The sequence below is a fragment of the Amia ocellicauda genome, chromosome 17 (assembly GCF_036373705.1).
Source record: "Amia ocellicauda isolate fAmiCal2 chromosome 17, fAmiCal2.hap1, whole genome shotgun sequence".
NCBI classification, from domain to species: Eukaryota; Metazoa; Chordata; class Actinopteri; order Amiiformes; family Amiidae; genus Amia; species Amia ocellicauda.
This window is the reverse complement of record NC_089866.1, coordinates 22,758,844-22,781,083: the sequence shown is the minus strand read 5'-3', so window position 1 is coordinate 22,781,083 and position 22,240 is coordinate 22,758,844. Positions and strand designations below refer to the sequence as shown.

General features: G+C 40.3%; 1 protein-coding gene across 7 annotated transcripts in view; it reads left to right on the top strand.

The window, feature by feature from the left end:
• Positions 1 to 22,240, top strand: part of cabin1 (calcineurin binding protein 1) — an 86,426-nt gene that overhangs the window by 9,706 nt on the left and 54,480 nt on the right. For 3 of the 7 annotated variants that reach the window (XM_066690005.1, XM_066690004.1, XM_066690002.1), the window contains 9 exons: positions 772 to 933; positions 3,951 to 4,157; positions 6,187 to 6,332; positions 8,658 to 8,919; positions 9,595 to 9,771; positions 11,747 to 11,836; positions 12,236 to 12,387; positions 12,979 to 13,205; positions 22,000 to 22,065. In XM_066690005.1, the coding sequence (XP_066546102.1) occupies positions 772 to 933; positions 3,951 to 4,157; positions 6,187 to 6,332; positions 8,658 to 8,919; positions 9,595 to 9,771; positions 11,747 to 11,836; positions 12,236 to 12,387; positions 12,979 to 13,205; positions 22,000 to 22,065 (1,489 nt within the window). The remainder of the gene's footprint in view (positions 1 to 771; positions 934 to 3,950; positions 4,158 to 6,186; positions 6,333 to 8,657; positions 8,920 to 9,594; positions 9,772 to 11,746; positions 11,837 to 12,235; positions 12,388 to 12,978; positions 13,206 to 21,999; positions 22,066 to 22,240) is intronic. The other 4 variants (XM_066690003.1, XM_066690008.1, XM_066690007.1 and 1 more) reach the window with 4 other exon arrangements.

Below are 22,240 nucleotides of genomic sequence, written 5' to 3'. Positions count from 1 at the left end.
ATTTGTCATGGTTACCTAAAGCAGATTTCCTACACAACTAAGCAGAACTAAGCATTGCATGGAACAAACTACAGTCTCGGTTACTCGGTGTAAGTTCATGCGTTACCGTGACTGACAATGTAAATGTAACGCTTTGTATTGTGATAATTGTAACTCTTATGAGTCACCTTGGACAAAGGCGGCTGCCAGATTAATAAATAATAGTCAGTTTCACAGTTTTAAGGGGATGCCAGAAGCTCCAGAATTTGTTTCCAGCATGGCAGACTATGATCTCTGTTTATCATCTCCTAAAATAACTACAATATCAAAAGCTTGGATATTTACCCATCTTTAAATCGGAAAAAGTTGCTTGATTATTTTGTAATCTGTTACCTAAAGTGCTTTTATTTCTCCCTCTTCTAATGCTAAGTAGCTTTTTCTTAGTGAAAATGGTAGGCATGTAATCTGTGCTCACTGCGAGAGACTCTTGAGTCTTCAGTTCACATATTTATAGTTTGGCCATTGAGGAATAAACATAATGCTGATCACATTCATCGGTAATGTGCAGAGGCTGTATCACTGCTCGTTCTTGACCAGTTAGTAGCAACATATTAATTTTGAGAACATAAATCGGCCAGTGTTATTTAAAGCATCTGGTCCATAATCAGTGTGTTTTATAGTACTTTGTTTCCCGTGTCCTCTGCACGGTTAGGAAGTTCCTGATACTCTTGCTTGGGTGGTAGTTCCATTGTGTATCTGTGTGTGTGTGTGTGTGTGTGTGTGTGTGAGTAGGTGAGAGTGCTACAGAGGGAGCTTGCTGCTTCCACCTCAGAGGACGCCCACCCTTACAAAGAGGAGCTGGAGACCGCGTTGGAGCAGTGCTTTTACTGCCTGTATGCCTACCCCAGCAAGAAGAGCAAAGCCCGCTATCTGGAGGAGCACTCGGCACAGCAGGTCAGACACACTCACAGGATAGTGGGCCCTTGGTTCACTTTTATATTTTGTGTTCATCAAAATCTTGTGTTCTTCTAATCCGTGAAGCGCTCTGAGGCAACTTTAGGAAGAGCACTGTACTAAATACAAATGGACTGATTGAGCAAGACGTTGACTAGTTATGAGCTCCTAAACATCTGGCTGAACTGATTGTTGCCAACATATATCGTAGAAAGTTGGCTTTGTTAAAATGTTTCGTTTTCCAACCTTTAAAGGTATAATATATTTCGATACTTTTTATAATCTATATATTGCTACCATTAGGCTGTTATTGTGTCTATCTGCAGGTGACTAATGAAAGGTTAGGGGAAAAAATATTTAAAGTATTAAGTTAATTTGCCAGCTGATTGTCCTGTTAACCAGTACACCTTCTCAAAATGCATTTCACGACTCCCTCTTTGTTCCTTGCTTTGATCCACAAACACAAAATGGATGCTGTGATCATATAATTGTTCTGAAGGAGCCTTGTTAAAGATTATTCATATTCACTATTTTAAAAACCTCTTGCTCTAGTCTGCTGCCACATAGTCCACATGGGGGCAGTCAAACTCAAATTGGATTTTGGTCCAAAACTTGTTTGGAAAATATGTCAAATTAGGACATAATTGTATAAGGCAGGCCTTCAAGGATGAATGCCTTTCTTGAAAGGGCACCAGTTCCCAATCGTTGAGGAAATTAATAAAGCTCCCTGATAAATTAAAACCAGGTCAGTATGTGCTTGTTCAAAGAACAAAACAAACAACAAAAACAGATGAAAAAAATAAAGGACTTGGGGCTCTTCTATTGAAATAAATCAATCAGTGGATTTGTTTTTCTTACAGAGGCTTCAGCAGACAGTGTTACAACCAAGTACTTCAGAGCAGAACTTCCCATAATGTTGACCACAAAGTTCAGCCATAACTGAACACCCAGCTTATATAGAGAACTACGAGACAATAAATTGACTCTTCGGGGCCAGTGCTTTTGGCTACTATCATCATAAATACCTATGGGTCAAAGCTTTGATTTTGTCTAAAGATAAACAGTTGATTAAATAGTGTCAACCTGTGCAGTAGTATCATAGTTTTATTTTATGAATACAATCTGATTAAAGTCTAAAAAGCTTTTTTCTTATTTACTTGGTATAATACTCATTTACATAAGTTTATACAAAGGCTATCATATTTTTGCAGAGGGGCGGGGACGGGGGGGGGATGCAGCTTGCATTGTGCTTGTCTGTTCAAAAGAGGCACTGGCACCTTTTTACAGAAACTCTCCTGAAAGCCTGCCAGGAGCGGGGAATAGCAAAAAGGTTTCGCCTGTGTGAGTCAGAGTCTCAAAGTCTGGTGTATTTACAGTTCTATCACCGTTGTTATTGTACATGATTTGGCAGTAGGGTCTGCAGTTAACAACCTTATCCTTCTCATTTTCTGTATTGTTCTGAGAATATTTTCAGGTTTCCATTAATCAATTGTTCTTTACCTGCTGAGTATTGAACTTTTAATCTCGGAATCTATTTTTAATGTATTTTTCAGTCAATTTGTTAAAATTGTTAAATCATAAATTGTGAATTTTGTTTTTACATTTGCTGTTCTGTAACTGATAAGATGTTAGTTATTAAATTATTTAACCTAAAACATAGATCAATATTTGCAGTCCTCAAAGAAACATTTGAATGTGTTGTGCTGCAAGTAAAGTATTGATGGCATGATGCAACTTTTAAGTGTTAAAATGTATGTTCCTACTGTAGATAAAACTGCATGTGGACTTATTCTTTTATTAGGTTTTCACTTTTGCTCAAAATGTTGAATTCAGCTAAAGCCCTTGTACACTTGAGGCGAAGAAGAATCCTATGTGTTATGTGTTTTGTGAGAGGTATCTCAAAGGCTCCAATATATAACCTGATGTGAAATCACAGTATTTTCCCCCCTCTCAATAACTAAATAATGAAACCACCAGGGACATGATTAGCAGTGAAAATATCAAATCTCCCTTAAGGATTTGAAGGGGAAATGGAAAGCGGTAGCAAAGAGAAAACTAGATTTAACACAATATTGACTGATCTGAGCATCTCGAGGATATATGTATGCAAAAGAACAGCCAGCTTAAAAATATATTGACTGCTCATCTCTTTCTGTGGCAAGCAGTGCATTCCCATACAAATGATGCTCTGAATAAAAGCATAATAACAATAAAAAAAGAAGAAAGAAAAGTTTAATTGTACAGCGAACCATTTGTATTCAGGGCTGTTCTTTGGCTGGAGATGAGAGAGTGAGTCCTGTCGATGCACTTGGGGCAGTGTTGATAGGAAAGAGTCCTGCTGGAATCCCACTGTGATGTTAGATTTTACACCACAAAAAGGATGAGTCTGAGTGGTCTGCCCTCATAGGCTTTCAGGGAGCCGTCAGCTGCCTGTACGTCAAATGCAATTAGTCTCCCCTTGAATCCTCTTTTTATTTTGTTTTTTTGTCTGGAGGTGCTTGCATGGACTAGTTTGTACCAGTGTTGATCTGCCCGATGTAAAGACTTTATGGTCTGTTTTTGCGAGCGCATTTTTTGAGCTAGTAACTTGACATGAGTCTCCAACTTTTCAATGTACTTTGTAGTTATTTGGATTAGGATTGGTTTTCATGCAAAACAAGTGAGACACCACTTTCATAGCAGGTGGGTATTTCTTTAGATCTTTGTTTGATATTAACCATTACTCTTGGCTTTATCCATTCACTTGGGGCAGCAGGGTTCTATAAACCTGGATTTGGGTTAAAGTACAGTGAAATGAAAGTCTGTTCGCTTTACCCTTGAATGTAAAGCAGCTCTGGAAAATCATATACTGTAATTTCCCCCTTTGGATTTTCAATTTTAGCCCGCTTAATCCCATAGTCAGGAAAAGACATGTATTCAATACTTAAATTTGTCATCTATATGTCACCGCCCCCTGGATCCCAAAGCGTGACGTGAGGAAGCCATTTTGACTCTGATGCCTGTTGTCTGAGCTGCAGGTGGAGTTGCTCTGGAATGACGCGCTGTTTATGTTCGAGTACTTCAAGCCCAAAACCCTGCCCGAGTTCGACAGCTACAAGACCAGCACCGTCTCCGCAGACCTGGCCAACCTGCTGAAGAGGATTTCCTGCATCGTCCCCTGCAGTGACAAGCCCACCCTGACCATGGACGAGGTGTCGGCCTACATCGAGGGCGTGTCGCACAAGGTCACTGTCTTCTAAAGGAATTGTTTTGCCAGTTTTTTGTTTTAAATTGTATTTCATGTATGGTACATACTGGTACAGCGCTTCCAGGATGTACACTGCCTTGCTCCCTGTATCCACCAAGTTAGTCTCCGGCTCACTGCGACTCCTTATTGGATGATGCGGTTATGGAATATGGATAGATGATGGTTTGCTACATTGGCGGTGCATTAATTCCCTCATCAATTTAGGTCGCTGTGCTCAGTGCAATGACAAATGAAAAAGAAACAATTTGATTCCTGTCTGGAAACTAAATACCAGATAAATGCATTCATACATCTTACCTGGGAGCTGAGTATCAGTATAAGCATTGTTGTTAAAAACTTTTTTTGGAAGCATTATAGGTTCATATTTCTGAAAAATACATATAATCTCAAGATTGCTTTGCTGGGAAATGTATTATAAACTTCTCTGACACAAAACCATTGTCATTCTGATCTTGATTTAAAAAATAAATTAATAATAATCACCACTGGATGGTTAAAATAATACTCTGTTTAGTTTTTTTCTCAAATGTGATTTCAAATTATAAAGACAGATTTCATAATCTCATTCGGTACCATAATTGTGGGAAAATAAACAAAAGCCAAGCACTCTCCTGTAGGCTTTATTTGAACTGGTATATGTCCCTCTGCACCTTGCCTCCAGTCCATTTTAGCTATCTTCAGCATTATACAGCACATGTTCGGCAGCAAACATGAATGTTTATTGATGAAATAGGTAGTTGTATGTTTCTTCTCATGCATAAATCACGCCGTGATATTTTGAACAGATCCATATTCTGTCACTTTACATGCTTCATATCCTCCCACCCCCCCAAAACCTTAAGTGTACCAAACGTGTTACAGGGTACGTTTATTCTCTTGCTTTCTTACATATTTCTCATTCTTGCAGTGAGGTTATGTGGCTGGCAAGCTCTCCTGAATTTCTCCCAATCCCCCCGCTTGTGTATCTGTCTTTATAAATATTGATAGAAGAACATGTTGGTAAAACATAACAAGCTGGGCTGTTTGAACTGGCAGCCTCCCCCAGTCAGTAATAATGGGAGGCCTGTGCCCAGTGTGTCTGAGGAGCTATTCACACTGTGGTTACGTGGTCTGTGTGCAGGCCAGCCAAATCGAGAGAATCACTGCTGCTGCAGACCCCCTCCACACAGGGAAAGGGTCTCCAATTACTAAATATGGAGCGTGAGGGCGAGCACAGTCAAGCTGTAAATGTTCATGTTGATTTTTATTTATTTATCTGGTTATTTATCTATTTATTTGCTCTCCAATCACTGCTGGAAATGGATTGTGCCAAGCAATCAGTTATGTTTTCCTTTACTTAGGGGCCATTCCAAAGATAACATACAGAGCGAGCCATAAACAAAACCGAGTAGCAGGATTTTTAAAATGTATTTATTTTTCTTTCTCGCTCTGTTTTTGTTTTTCATTTTCCTCACAGTTGCTTTTTGCATAGCCTTTAGCCATGAAGAAATTTGGCATTAGTCATTAATGCATTTGGTTGTAGTATGGAAAACTGCAGCACATTGATTTACATGCTGTATTTTAATACTAAGATGTGATACAATACTGTTGGTTGCCTGATCCCTCTCTTCCCCCCCCATCACTGCATTCCTCTCTTAAACAGTCTCTGCTTCTGTTTAATGAATGGATTAAGTGTTTCCTTTTGTTTTTGTTGTATTTTTGGCACTGTGTATGGTGCAGATTGAACAAGACAGCCTTCTGACAAAGGGGTTTCAGCGTGAAAAAGCTCTCTGAAAAAGTGATTGCAAAAGTCCCCCATTGTTATGTCTACAAATGTTGTTTGAAGTGAAACATTTTGGGGACTTGGATTCTAGGTTAAATCTGCCTGAGATTCCAGTTGTTTGGTCAGGTCAGTCATTCCAGCTGTTGGTACTCCCTATCCCGAGACCTGTGAGGAGCGGGGTCACAGCAAAGGATGTGTTCAGTGGCAGGTTGATCACATTGTATTCTATATCCATTCTCCCCAGGTGCCTTGTCTCCCTGATGGAGCAGGACCAGCGCCCCCAGTGGTGAATGAGCTATACTACCTTTTAGCTGACTATCACTTCAAGAACAAGGAGCAGTCCAAAGCCATTAAATTCTACATGCATGACATCTGTGTGTGTCCGGACAGGTCAGTACTGAAAGGTGCTTGACATCAGTCAGGCATACATGTTGTACGATCACTGTATTCCTTGTGAAGCTAATGGGTTTATCTGAATACAGAACGGTTGGTTTGCCATTTGAACTTTTATGTTCACTTGCAAAGGCATAAGAGTTGAAATGTCCTTTTTCTAGTACAGAGTAAATTAAATGATTAGAATTGCATCTGTATAAAAAATAAAAATTGAAATTGTTAACAAATGAGTAGATGTTGAATGCTCCTGGAGCATTTTTAGAAGAAATGCCATATTTATTTTGTGCTTTATACATTACTCTTAATGGAAATAAAACATTTTAATGTAATGTGAATTTGCTGGACAAAATACTTTGCACTTTTATGAAAAAAAAGAAAAAACACTTACTGAACAGTACGTAACAAAAAACTTTGTATAGTCACTCATTACTTTTTGCATTTTAAGTTACTAAATAACTTTTCATAGAAAATAACTTAGCTTTCCCTAGAGGACACTCATGGTATTGCTTACTACAGAGACTAAAAGTGCAGTATAAAGAATTAGGGATTGCTCAGTGCCACTTTTTCTTTTCGGATACCGATACCTCAACCTTGACTATCTGTCAATACCAATCCGATACATATTTTTTACTACTAACCTGTTAATATGCCATTTGTATGGATGCACTTTGCTTCCGATAGTCATCTAAAAATCCTCATGCTCAAACTGTGAAACAAATTCTCTGATTTCATAAAGGAAAAAATACAGCACCCACAACAACATGACTTATGCAATAATGCAGCTTCCTTTTATTTACTGAAACTTTTAAATTAAAAAAATATTTAAGCAGCATTAAATATTCAAAATGAATACTGAAATATCACTGAAAGTACAACTGTGTAAAATTCTAATTACAGCATTTAGATAACACAAAATATATATAATTCTAGTGTTATACACTTGATTTCAAAGATGACAATATAAATAACTCAACTCAACATATATATCTAAAAATAAAAGCATTTCCAGTAAAAAAAAAACTTTTAAATGTAGAATGTAACTCCGATAACTTAACATTAACGTAAATATCTCCAGTGTCATACATTTAAGTTTTCACATAAAGATCTTCAATTTGTCTTTTTCATTCAATAGCCTAATAGTTTTGCAATGTGAGCTGCAACGAAAACATTAGCGTCCTTGTATTAATGTTTTTCCGGTCATAACAGCGAAATACAAAATGTATTAGACTATCTATGTAACAAATTTATACAATCTACTTAACTCCACAATTCCAAACCACACACAGACTGCTGGTCAGAAAAAACCTGTGCAGCCGAGTTCCAGTGACTACAATATACATTGCAAAATAGCTGGCTGTGTATATGTAGCTTAATAATATTCATTTGTTGCTCCTCTTTCCTTTTCTGTCATTGCTAGTTTCGCACAAGGGTGTTTGGCTCTTGGTTGGGATAACATACCAGCTGTAGGTTTGTGGTAGTTTAATTGCACTGCACATATTATGCACTTAAAAGTGTTTTCATCTTTGTGAGGAAGCCATTGGTCACGTTATTGTAGCGCAGATATGCAAAGGTCTGCAGAATTCCACCGATTGTGCATATATGGAATTTGTCAATGCAACTGTTATAATCCTAGAACACTTTGATCCAGGTCATTAGATTTTCGTGACTTTTCTGATTTCCCTCATTGACTCTCAGCAAAGCAGCTCCAGAATTAGGACCCTGGGGACATTGCAGCATACTTCTCAATCTCTGATTTCTGGTTCATAGAATGAGATGGACATGAAAAACTCACTCCACATAATGTTTCTACTTATAGAATAACCTGAGAAAATATGGATTTTCTGTGGAGTTCAACTTTAAGGTGAAGTTTCAGTCTAGATTTGTAGGTGGATCTTATTGGATTACATCTATTATTTCAGATACCCGATCCCGATCATGTTTTTGACCTGTATCAGACCGATACCGATATGGATTATTGGATCGGTGCATCACTATAAAGAACAGATGAAATGTTAAGGTTTTTACATTAAAGAATGAATAGCAAGTCCTTCTGAAGGATGTTTTTAGACATATTTGATAAATCGTGCATTTCCTGCTACTCATGTGTCTTGAGTGTCTCTGTGGCTCAGTGTTAGAGGGCATTACAGGTTGATGTTTGCTGGGTAAAAAATATGTCCAATGCGTATCCCAAACTGCTGTCAAACTGAAATGGTGCCCAGTTCCCAGGATCAATATTATAATATAGAAGATAGCAGACACATTCCAAATAAAACTTTTTTTTTCCCCCCTACCGTATTTCTGTCTTGATTTGTGGTCACATAGGTTTGATTCCTGGGCCGGCATGGCTCTAGCCAGAGCCAGCCGCATCCAGGACAAGCTGAACTCCAATGAGCTGAAGAGTGACGGTCCCATCTGGAAACACTCCATGTCAGTGCTCAACTGCTTCAAGCGCGCTCTGGAGATCGATGGCTCCAATCTGTCTCTGTGGATCGAGTACGGCACTATGTCCTACGCGCTGCACTCCTTCGCATCACGGCAGCTCAAGCAGTTCAAGACTGAGCTGCCCTCGGAGGTGATCAAACAGGTAGGGGGCCTGGTGGTGGTTCAGGGTCTGGAGATTCGAGGATGGAGAAGGGGGCAGGTGTCAATGAATTTGATTCCTTATTGGCTCATCCAGTGACTTTTCCTGGTGGGTCAGAATGTGTCTTTTAGCCTGAGCACTGTAGTTCAGATACTTGCCCAATCACTTTGTGAGTGGAACATCCCACTGATGATGTATATTTACTCGATAAATACAAATCCTGGGTTCAGATTGGTGACCAACCAACCTAATCAGGTCTAAAGTGTACAGTTCCTATTCTGTGTATGTTCAAAAGTGGTTCTTAGGCGATATTCAGTTCACTTTGTTGAATGCCTGAGTCAAAGTGGTTCTTGTGGCTGAAGCTGTAACATGAAGTGAACTTTAAGTTAAAGATCCCCCAGCCCCCGAATGCAGAAACCTGTCCATTTGAAAAAGTTTAACTGCAAATGTCCAGTGTAGTAAAGGTAGTGAAGGTTTCAGCCCTGTGCTGTCCAACAAGATTTTAGTCCTGCTCAGGTGCATCGCCTACTTCAAATGTCCCATCTCCCAATGATCAGATCCAAGCAGCTCAGTTGACCTAGAGCAGAAAATGGGAACAACCAGTGGTGTCTAGAACAGAGGGCGTTTATGGGATTCTGGATGCGTTTTAACTCGTGCTGTGAGCTGACGCTTTGCTAGTTTCAGATGGAGGAGCGCCGAGACACAATGCTGGAGACGGCCTTCCAGTGCTTCCAGAGGGCGGCCCGCTGCGAGGGGGATGGAGACGAGGAGGAGTGGCTCATACACTATATGCTGGGGAAGATCTCGGAGAAACGCAGGCAGTCGCCCCATGAATACCTGCTGCTTTACAAACAGGTCTACATACAGCGCTAGTGTTAATAATAGTAATAACAAAGGAGTAGTTTATTTCTTTTTGACCTCTTGTCTCCATCTTCTTTAGCAGCCTACATTGCTTGTCATTTGGATGCATTAAAACAAAACTAGTGTCTGAAAAGAAATGAGCCTTCAGACCTGTATGATTCTGTGCATCAGCATGAATTCACTTCCCAAACATGCTTTCTCACACTCCGGTCTTTTCACTAGGTTGAGCCCCATCTTGCCAGAATGACTATTTTAATGTTACAGTGGTATTTCTTCCCTGGAGAAATTGTTCCACAGGACTACATCCAGAAAACCACGGGGAATATGTATTTGCCTGTAGAATTGTGGACCTCATGAATATGATCATGCCAATCAGGATGCCAGACAATACATGACACTGAGCTTTCTTTCAACATAAACATATTGCTTTTATGTTTGTTGTTATCTGATGGCATTATTCAGTTAACTGTGCTTGAGATGTATATTCATATATTTAACAAAAACAAATCCTTCATGTCAAGTGAGTGTGAATTGTAGCTCAGATGGAAGGCTTCTAAAGTGTACACACTGTCCTAATGAACACAGCGCTTCATACTGCTGTCACTGCGAGCACGGGAGATGTCACTTTGTATCATGCAGTCCCACACTGGGGAATAGCTAAGAACCTTCTTATGGCAGTAATGATCATTCTCCTGCAAACCACTGAACACTATTCAGTATGACCTGTGGATATAAAGCTATTTATACTAAGAGAATTTGTGCTTTTCTTGCAAAATCGTCAGAGTAGATTACAAGCTAGCTTTAATCCTTTAATGATTTCTAAGAAATATACAAAATGAAAATATGAATTGCACAGTATGTTATTGTAAGTACTGCGCTCTTGCAATCTGGTCAGTGGATTTGTAATTGCTGGCATGGAAGCAGGACGGAGTGGTGCTGGCCCTTGGTAACAGCACTCATTGTGGTGCCGGCCAGAGCTGGGGGTCAGTGTTCGCACCTCCTGTGTTCTCTCTGGCTGTGCGTTGTGAAGCTGCCAGCTGTGTGGTGGACAGGTCTGTGATCACTGTGTTTACTGCTGGGCCAGTGCTTATTGGTTTCTGGAGATTATTTTTTATGCTCTCTGGGTAAATCCTGTTGATTGATTACAGATGTGGTTGGTCAACTGTGTGAAGGGTGGTTGATGTGGCTGACTGGACTTTAACCGAATTACAGACTGTGCAGGGTTTCTGGTGTATCTCCAGCTTACCCATTGACAAAGTGCAGTATCTGCCCAGGTTTCTCAGCTCAGCACTCAATGAACAAGAGAAGCCATTTTGTGACTGAGATATAGGCATGGTGTATTACAACAGTAAAAATTATGCTTCTGAGATTTAATTGTTTACACACAAGAAATGCAATATAATCTTCATTTAATAAAACCTATACTTATATGAATATAGAACATTCTTTTATGTTTCTGCTAATTAGGGTGAGGAAATCCATCCTATTGTTCTGAAGAGTTCCATAGAAGAAGGGGTTTAAGAAAGTTCAAGGAAAACCTTTTCTGCATATTGATTTCCATGTTTTATTTCCTGAAATGAAAATTAGTGACTGGAGTTGTTAAATCAGCCCAGTGTATGGAACGCAGTGTAAATCTCTACCCAGTTACAGATCCTAATATAATGTCATACTAGTTTAAATGAGATTGCATTCTATGTATGTCATTACCTTCTGACACTTCAGTGTGAACTTTGTGAGAATTTGAGGGGGAAATGTTGTGATACAAAGTAGAGCTCTTAAAAAAGCACACAGACAAACAAGCAAATTATTTTAGAATAATGTCTCCAGTTCTTGTGCTTGACCAACGTTTTCTTGGTTTATTTTTTAGACTAGACATTGCCATTGGTGGGGTCTGACACACAGAGGACAGCAAGAGTGTCTAAGAGCGACATTGCTAAGATAACACACCTGGTTTTTCCTCGTGTTTCAGGCAGCTCACTACCTGCACGAGGAGGCTGCTCGGTATCCACGCAAGATCCATTACCACAACCCCCCGGAGCTGGCAATGGAGGCGCTGGAGGTAGGAAGAGTGGGGTGGAGGGTTGTCTAGAAAGCCTTTAAGCCATGGTCAGTTTTGACTGCAGGTTCTCCGAATGGAAATTTCTAGACTACTCTGAGCTAAAACAGGAAAAAACATAATTGTTGTCCAGGTTAGTAGGGGGATTTGGCTGCAATAAAAGCAGCATGTGCCAAATTAATTCACAGGGCTGCAAACAGTGCTCCGAGCCAGGGATTTATTATGTTTGCTGTCCAGTAATATCAGCTTTCATATTAATAAAGAAAACCCATTAGGTGGTTTTATGCATCGCTTTGAGAAAGAAGCAGAGTGAGCAGTGTGGTTTGGTGGTGTTTTCTTGGGAGTAGTCACTTAAGACTGTTGGAAATGGATGTAAACATTTAACGGCCTGGTCCTGTTCAGTTACACTTCAGGCTCAGCGCCTCCATCCTGAAGCTGCTGGAGGCTGGGGAGCAGGACCTGGACCACCAGATGCTCTTCAACATCATGCAGGAGGCGGCGGATGGGCCCTTCGCCAGAGGGGAAGAAAAGAACATGCCTAAAGCCAGTGAGAAGTGAGTGAACATGCCCTCTCCGTACCTGCGCCCAACTGCTCCTGGTGGGAAGGGGTTTGGGCAGAGTAACTAGCATCTCTAAATCTGTATCGTCAAATCTTCCAATTCATTGCATTGATTCTGCAGTGCTTCCGTTGAGGACATATTTTAAATCTACTTGTTTCTTAGTTTTTAGCCCCCATAGAAAAATAAATTATAATAAATGACAATTCTCCTGATAATTCTATCACTCACTGCCTTTTCTTGGTTGCTGCCCTTCCTAAATATATTAAATATAAACTGTTATCTTTTCACAATTGTCGGGAAATTGTATTCCAGTGCTGTGCCAGTTGTGCAGTACCGAGATTTCAAACACAGCTGTCCCTTGTTAATTTTGTACAACGATGGAGGAATACAGAGTCACAATGCTTGGCTTGGCAATTGGTTTTAAATTTAACGGCACAGGTGGGTTTTGAAGCATTGAGTGAGCATGCCCTCTTTAGACAGAAGTGCTTGTTTTATTTGATGTGATTCCATGGCCTGCCCCATTCATTCTGCATTGCCAAGGACTCCCAATCTCTGGTTGATGTTGTCCGTCCTGTCCCCCTCCAGGGAGAAGCCTCCGTCTGTGATTGATGAGGACTCACACTCCTCCATGGGCACGGCGCAGGGTCCCGGGACCTCCCTCCCCTCCACTGGGCCAGGTCTGACATCCCCACCTTACACAGCCACACCGGTTGACCACGATTACGTGAAACGTAAAAGCTCCCGTCAGCAGCAGCAGCAGCAGCAGGAGCGGCAGGAGCGCCAGCAGGAGCAGGAGCAGGCCCTGGCTGATGGTACAGTCCCAGTTGTAGATACTACCACTCCAGGGAGGTGATCTCGCATCACCGGGGTGGGGTTTCTGGGAGAGCAATCACGGTGGGGAAAAATTAATTCAAGCGGTGATAAAGATCCAACCTGCACAGGGTGTCAGGGAAGTGGGTAAGATGGGCAATATGGCTGCTGGTTGATCTCTTTGATATCTTTAACTGAGGTTTCTTTTGTATTCGCAAAATACAGTGCGTACAATGGGGGGAGCGTCATCCCACCCACATTTTGATAACCTTGTGATTGAAAACTAAAGCTTTTAAGTTTTTGTTTTATTTTATTCCCATTTCCATTGCAGAAAGAGGCATTTATTACAAAGGCAATATAGCTGATATTTTCTAATTCCTCTAAAGATTCTTGGAAAAAAAGCGCCCTGTGGTACAGCAGGAGATTTTGAAACGAGCGGCTTGCATTTTCTTTTAAAAGAAAGCATTTGAACCTTGAACTTGGAAATAGTTTGTGAAAATTGGCCTGAAAATGTTTGACGAAAGAAGAGCCGCAGGATGTAGTACCTTGAATTATACCTTTTATAAAGTTAAAAAAATACCATAATATAAAATGGCTGGATGCACTACAAAGTGAGTGTCAAGAATGAAATTAAGTAGGCTTACGTTGTGGAAAATCTTGGACTGGATAAAGCAGTATGTTCCAGTACTGCCTCCCAGGACAGCTTGAGGTACTTGAGGTAAATTATGTCAATTGAAAATACCGCCCAATCTATTTCTAATACATAGGCAGCTAAATTAGACTGTTGAATATAACTTTCAATATAACAATAGTTAGGCCTGGATTAACCCCCATAAGACATCTTAGTTACTGTTTGTAGTGTGGAAAGAGAGGTGAAGGTCTCCTCACCTCTGTTCCTGGGGGGTCTGTTGGAGCGATTATTAAAAAGTTTACTTAATAGTGTGTGATTGTGGGATTCTAAGCATTTTTTCTAGTAATACAAGCCCTTTTGAGTACTTCTTTTTATTTGGTTAAAACCTATTGCATGATACCTGGATCTCAGACATCTGTAGTTTCCCTGCATGGGAAGATTAGAAACATACAGTACTAACAGTTGCAGTTATGTATTGAAAAGTGGTGTTCATTAAAACAGGTCTTTGCCTTCTAATGTGCTGCTTTAACACACTCTGAGGGGCATTATTCTAGGAAAAATAATCTATTTATTTAAAAAAAAAAATCAATGCTACCTTCATCATCACTAGTACGTTGGCTGGAGCACTTCAGTAATTCCTGTCTGTGATTTCAAAATAATAACATCAGCATAACACCATAACAAGCTTTTGAGTTACAAAATAATTATAATCAGTTGGTGTGGGGAATCACTTAACATATTGAAATAACCATTATGTGGCAGTTTGAAAGAATGCTCAGTAATGTGTGGCAAGTGGTCTCCTGGTTTTCCTGGGTGCTTCAGCTGTAGCGTCTTTTTTTTTTTTTTCGCATGCTCAGGGTTCCCTCCTGTCCCCGCTGTCCTGGACTCCCCTCCTGCCTTTCCTTCACTTTTGTTTGTTGTCTTTGGCGCTGCCTCCTCGGCAAGCTTCATCAACGGTAAGATACTCTCGTTCCCTGGCGGCACCCGCACGGAAAAGGGAAAAGCATAAGCAGACCTCAAGACCGAGGATTTCAAAACTAACTGTACCACCTGGACAACATACAGTGTCATCTGTATTGTCCAGCTACCACAGATCTTTTTAATTTTTCTGTATTGCCCCTTCTCTCTCGCAACTTCTGCTTATGCCCAGTTTTTTCACCTTTGTTCCACTTTCTTCCTTCTCTCACATGGTTGACTTTTTCTTAGACTTTGTCAATCTGCAAGATGATTAAGTGACAGTGAAGGAAACCCACTGTTGGAAAATCATATTGATGGCCTAGTGCAGAACAAGAAATGGCTGCACACTCCTCGCACCATTGTAGTGTGCTGACGCACGTGGCAGCTTCAGCAACATCTTTGCTAAATGATTCTGAAACGTAATACACTTTAACTGCCGCTATTTAGGAATCCGACGTTGAAGCCCTTTAATGTGCCAGTTTCACAGCCCCCCTTGGCACAGAAGAGAGTCCTGCTGAAGATGATTAGGCAATAATTGCAAATGAGAGACCGTGAAAACTTGCAAGGTCATTGTGCCATCAGTTTCTGTTCATATTTATAGCAGTCTCATGACGCTGATGATCTATTTTTTGAAGGATTATGATGCACAATGACCAGTCAGCACAGATGGAACTTCACAGGGGTGACAAAAAAAAAAAAAAGATAATCCCCTACCTTGATTGTACTTTTTCTGAAAAAAACTAAAACAAAAAACTCTCCATTAATACTGGATCTTTGTAGTCACTGTAAATAGTACCAAATAGCCTTCACATGTATCTCTGTTTGTCTTTTGAAAACCTTCCAAGATAAGCTAGCAGAGATAAAAAGATTTCTCCGTTAATGAAAAAAAATATTATATTTATTATATTTAGAAAATATCAGCTTACAATCTCCCTTTTTGCAGCAAAAACATAAACCAATAATAATAATAAATAAAGCATTAACGTCAAATTTTTGTTAAAATACTGGCATTATCATTGAAAGTGCTGTCTGTGCATAGGGAGTCTTAAGTAGCTGTTGGCAAGGGATTTAACAATATGGTTACATATCCTGGGGCACCTCTTATGTGTGAGGAGTGCATTTAAATTAAATTAACTCCAAAATGCCACGTCACGTAGTCCAGAACTGAGTGGGAGGGTGTGTGGGGCGAGTGTGTTACAGGTAATAGGAAAGGTGTTCACAAGTACTTTTTATGGCAGTTTATGGAAATAAAGACCGGTCCCATTGCTTTTTCTTTGGCCCTTTAGTTTGACTTTGCATTAGATCATGCCTTGCTGTGTAGGAAACTCTGATTGGCCCAACACACACACCCATCTAACTACATTTTAAAAAGTGACAAGGGAATATCAAGTGGACTAAGGGTGACCACATAGGATGTGGGTTAAGAAATGTCTTTGGAGTGTCATGTCTTATGCAGCCAAGAAAGGTTTTTGGTTTTTGTGTCAGTATTATGGAGGTGATGTAGAATACTTAGAGCTCCACTGAGTTGTGATGACAGGGGGCTGTCATTGTAAGCTCCCTTTTTTAAATCCAGTGGGACTTAAAATTTGCAACTCAACGTTTCTATAGATTCTCACCATTAAAAACTCTTGATTTGTTATACGCCACAGAAAATTAATTGTGAAATAACAATAATATGTATTGTAATAGAACTACTGATTTCTACTGCTCACGTGTGCAAGATGGCACCATCACTCCTCAGGATGTGTTGCTCACTGCCCTCCTCTTTAGGCGAGCAGGCCCCTGGGGGTCACCAGAGCTCTGAGAGCTGGAGAGCCTGGCTCTCTTCTGGGAGTGACCTTCCTCTCCAGTGGCCCAACATGCCCTCTCTCCCTCAGCCTGGTGTTCTGGCTGTGGAGTGGGGGCACTGTGCATGAGTTCTCTGTCAGGGCTGACTTCCCAGGAGGGGCTATTTGACAGGGAGCCCAGGATGTAAAATCTTCTCTTGTCACCCTCTGAGTCCATGCTGGGATGGACAGCCTCGCAACTCCAATCAATGTCCTCCGGGTTGGGCGGGCTGGCTTAGACCTCGCAGGAGGGGCTGTCGAGAGGGGTGCAATCCATGTAAAATCTGCTCATTTTATTTCTGCCTTTTTCTACAAAGAGCACGATACTTGGGATACATAGGTAAAAGAAGCAGATGTTTGGAGCGAGGCAGACCTTTCTGATAAACATTTAACTGCTGAATTCAGGAGAATGAACACCTTTCTGTCTCAGGCCATTAAAGCTTGAATAAAGTTGCATTGGCTTGACGCACTAAATGGGGAATCTCGACTGAGATGCAATGTTAAGTTCTCAGTCTCATATTTAATGGGCAGCTGGATGGTGTCAAATCCATGGTCCAGGGCAGTTGTTGAATTTGTTGGCATGTGCGTCTTTACAGTGTGGCTTCCATCTTCCTTGTATGTTTAGGTGAAGGTCGCTGTGAATGGTATTCCTTGGCTGTGTTTTCATTCCATTGTTTGTGTCTGTTTAATTGGAGTAGGATGACACCCTGATAGCTTGTCAGTTTTTTTGTATTGCTTTGACAGGGTGATTATACACTTGCAATACATTAAAATTGGTTGGTTTTGCAGTTATTTGACAATGTCTGAAATGCTTCATGGGTACAAATGTGACACCAAGCACAGAATACCACGCTGCTAGTTTATAATCAGAGCTTATGTTTATATACAAATATAAATAAATACATCTACTGATTGGCCACTTTATTAGGTACACCTCTCCTTTTCATGAAGTAGATTGCATCATGTGTTTAGACTATGCTACAGGACATGGTAGTTGGTGTCAGATGCACCGGAATGAGTATGTCAGAAACGGAAACCCTGCTGGGGTTTTCAGACACGGCCATCGAGTGGTCCAAAAAACATCCAGCCATCGGCAGTCCTGTGTTCAGCAATAGCTTGTTGATGAAAGAGGCCCATGGAGGCTGACATGACCTGTGCAGATGGACTACAGTCAGTCAGTTGATAGCTGACTACAACAGTGGTCCTGAAAGAGGCATATCAGAATGCTCAATTCATCATACCTTGTCACGGATGGGGTATTGCAGCTGATGACCTAACCAAGTTCCACTCCTGTCAGCAAAAACATGAAACTGCAATGTATTATGGATCACAAACACTGGACAGTGGAGGATTACAAATAAAATCCCTTAGTCTGATGAATCCTGGTTCCAGCTGTTTCACTCTGATGGGAGGACCAGGATTTGGTAAAAACCACAGGAGTCCATGGATCCATCCGCAGGGTGGTGGTGGTGGTGGTGGTGGTGTGATGGTATGTGTGGTGTTTTCGTTGAATTCCTTCACATGAGTGGAGCAATATTTGAATGCCACAGGATGTCTGAACATTGTTTCCGATCAGGTGCAGGAGTGTATCCATCTGCAAATACGTTATTTCTGCAGGGTATTGCTCCATTCACACAAGGATAGGATTGTCCAGAAATGGTTCTTCGAACATGGCTGTTAATTCTGCTCACTACAGTGGCCTGCCCAGTCACAATATCTCAATCCATTTGAGCATCTGTGGGATAAGAGGGGACGAGCTTTTCAAATTAGAGATCCACCACCAGCCAGTTATCAACAACTATGGGAAGCAGTGGAGTCGAAATGGACCAGCATCCTTGTGGTGCTCTTTCCACACATTGTGGAATGTCCATGCCTTGACAAATTCAAGCTGTTCTGAGGTCGGCCTACCTAAAATGGCCTCTCAGTGTATAATAATAATAATAATAAAAGAAAGATGCATATGATGGTTTTGTTTTGACAAGCCTTCTACGATGCTTAATACGTTTATTTGTAATGTGCATCAAAAATAAACTTCACTATGAAAATGTTACATCACAAACAAAGTCTTTACTGTAATATAAGGATTAATATAAATTAATAATGCAGATCACACCATCCAATGATGTTTATTTTCCGATTCTTATGAAAACTACCAGTGCAGCTGTTGGCTACATTTTGCTCGTCTCGCTTATTAAAGGGCTGTTTTTAATGTGCAATTTGCCTTCCTACTCGGCTGGATGTAAAAAAAAAAAAAAAAATGGAGCCACTTTGCCTATTAGTGCTGTCTGCATTAAATGCGTTGTTACTTTATTTCATTTCGAGACCAGGACAGAAGTAAAGTGCATTTTGTAGAGAGAGAGGGAGAGAGCGAGAGGGAGAGAGCAAGAGAGAGGGGGGAAAAAATGTCTGATTATTAAAGTGCAGTGGCATAATTTGAATGTTGTTAACGAAATGAAATGCAGTGGCAGGGTCTGTTCATGGCTGGCCAGAGGGCTGGATACCCACTCAATTCTGAATCATGCTCTGGCCCATTAGACTGACGCAGCAGGCTTCCTGTAAATAATTGATTTACTTCCAACAATATCAGTTATCAATCCATAGCCTTCAATGCCATGGGCAGGAAGGACTGAACTGCTAGTCGTCTTCGCAAGGGCAGACCCCTGTTAGCAGAGTGTACTACCCAGTCGGTCGTCTTTGTGGAGAGTCATTACTTGTTCATAGGTGTTACTAGGCCTTAAGCAGAACAAAGAATTCTGGGTAGATTTAGAAAAGTTACAACTTGAAAAGATTGTGTATTCATAGCTGCTGTTGTAGTACTGACATAAAGTGCAGAAAACATGTTGAGTATTTGAACTGTGATATGTTCAGTGGATGAGATTTCAGTTTTGGCTTTATTTCATAAAGTTGATCTTCTTCCATGACATTTGTTCCCTGACCCACTTTTGATGTTTCTGTATAGGAACTTTTAAAACAAGCATTTTTTTTATTTGTGACCTGTTAGACCGTTTCAGCTTCTTGGTGACACCAATTTCAGCCGTGATCAATAAACCATTTAGAGAGATTCAGTAGAGCTTGGCAATCCCTGCAGAACACGCAGCCTCCACTACCCCATTGGTTTCTGCATGACTCTTTCTGTTCCCTGTGTGCCAACTAGGTAAAGCACTGTGCACATATACCCCAAGCACAGCTGTAACATGCCAGCTCCGTGTATGATGTTTATATTTCCTTTCTCCGTAAGAATGATTCACATCTCCACAGGGGACAAAGGATGCGGGGCGGGGGGGGGTTGGGCGGATGGAAAACTCTTATTACTATGCAAGTTCACCTGTTCTTACTTCCAAAGAGAACTGCTCTTGCATATTTCAAAGCTTGTAGCCTTCTGAATCGAGTTTGCAGCTACCGTTCCTGCAACAGTGGAGCCTTGATCTGAATTTATTCTAGTGTTATATTGTAAAGAAGTGTAAAATTTGGTAGATTGATTTTGTGTGCTTGTGTGAAATTTCTTATCAGCACTTCAGTGAACATTAATCATTATACGTTACAAGAGTGCCCGTTTTTGTTTTATTTTTTAGATTTATGCACAAGATCCATTATTCGCTGCTGAAATTCACACAAAGTACACATTCTGTATTGCTGTATCCCTGAGAGAGTACTGTGGCGTACAGTTGCTAATGCAATAAGTAGTAATAAGCCGAAACCTTACCTTTTTTTCCATTGCAAATATTATGCCAAGCTTTTTTGGTATCAGTTTATATCAAAATGAAAGTTCATTCATAGGATTCATGGGTAGGTGTCTGAACAGTCTACCATTGTTAAACCATGTCAATTCAGATTTAGTTTAAGAAACGGCAGTTCACCTATTTACTAACCATTGAATATACAAGATACATCAAGTGGCCTTTTATAATTTGTCCTGCCCTGAAATGGGCAAATGAAGATGAAATGTATTATCTTGTGAGCTTTGAATGTATTGTTTGTTTATCCTCTAAAACCAAGCATAATTAATTAAATGCCTTTAAATCCATTTGTTGTGGGTGGGGTGAGGTCAGTAGACGTCTTCCCTAACAAAAGGTGGATTTCTTGGTCTTCGTTCATATTTTTTGATTTCATATTCTCCTCTATTTATAGTAGCTCATGCTTATACAGTTACACCGGGCCGGAACAGAGCAGTAACTCGAGCCTGTTCTGGGTCAGCCCATTTGCTGGATGTTTGATTGAGACATAAATGCTAGCCTGTTCATGCCACTTACCTTTAAATGGGAATGCCCTTTATTAGAGTCATGAATGTTTTTCAGGATGTGTGTGTGTTTTTATATATATAATAGCATAATATTTTTCTGAAAGCGATCATTTAGACTGATATTAACAGTATACAACATTAAATTCCAATCAACTGGTATCTGATTTCTGTTTCTTTCCACTTTTTATTGTATTGTTTTTCTGTCTTGTATAGCTTGAATGTCTTTTTATTGCAGCCATATTGCCTATATTACACTTAGCTTTTCGGGATGCTTACCTACCTACTTACCTACCTACCTACCTACCTACCTACCTACCTACCTACCTGCCTGCTTACTCTGCCTGCTTGCTTCTGACACAACTTGCTTTATCATTTTGTATGCATGCGGATCCCATGGGGGTGAATGCCAACCAAAACACGTTCAATGTCCTACAACCCACTTTGTATTCTGTCATTTGTCTTTGTCGAGAGAGAGAGCACAGGGATCAAGAGGGCTGGTCATAGGTTTTGGGGACTACTTTTACCTCCTGATTCCAAAAGGTGTTCCTTTTTCCATTACCCAGGTCAAAGACCAAAAATCAATATAGCAATCGGCCTCAAACACGGCAAGCCTTTGTCTCCAAACAGTGAGCCATTAGTGCCAGCAACATTTAATGCACAGTACTGACCAGGTGAAAATTATCATTTTCGTAGATACCCTTCGGGGAAATCAATATTATAACTGTATTTACAGGATGTATACATTACTAGAATTTCACTGTCACAGAAATGATATAATGAGTATAATGGATAGGGGTGCTATGGAGAGTTTCAAAAGGGCACAGTGCTGTCATCGGGTATATTGGAAGTCCCCGAATTATAATGGGTGATTAAAAAATTAAAAAATGCCTTTCTCTCTCTTTTTTTTAAATAATTGCTACAGTTTATTGCACCTATCAATACTGTCATAGTATTTTGAGGAATTAAGATCTATGTTGTTATTGCACTGTGTATTTAAAAACAAATCACAAACATTGCTGTGTTTAAAAGTGTATGTGCATTGCATTGCAATCTGTCAATCACCGAGATTTTCTCTAATCAGTATGTCATCATTGGTACTTTTTTTACCCTGTGCTAAAGCAAACTCCAAATATCATCTACAGCCATTCCTGCATTTGACCATGATTACTCCCTGCCCAGCTTGTCAAAATGGCCGACATCGGTGACTGGTATTGTTCTCATGGATTATTCTTTAAAAAGTTTTGAATACACTTGTGAAGGACAAACTGCTTCTGATTTAATCCTGAATTGTTAAGGCTGTTTATGTATTTATCTATTTTAACCGTGCCATATAAAACCTCTACCCTGAAGAGGCCTCTGAATCCAGGAAGTTTTTATTTATTT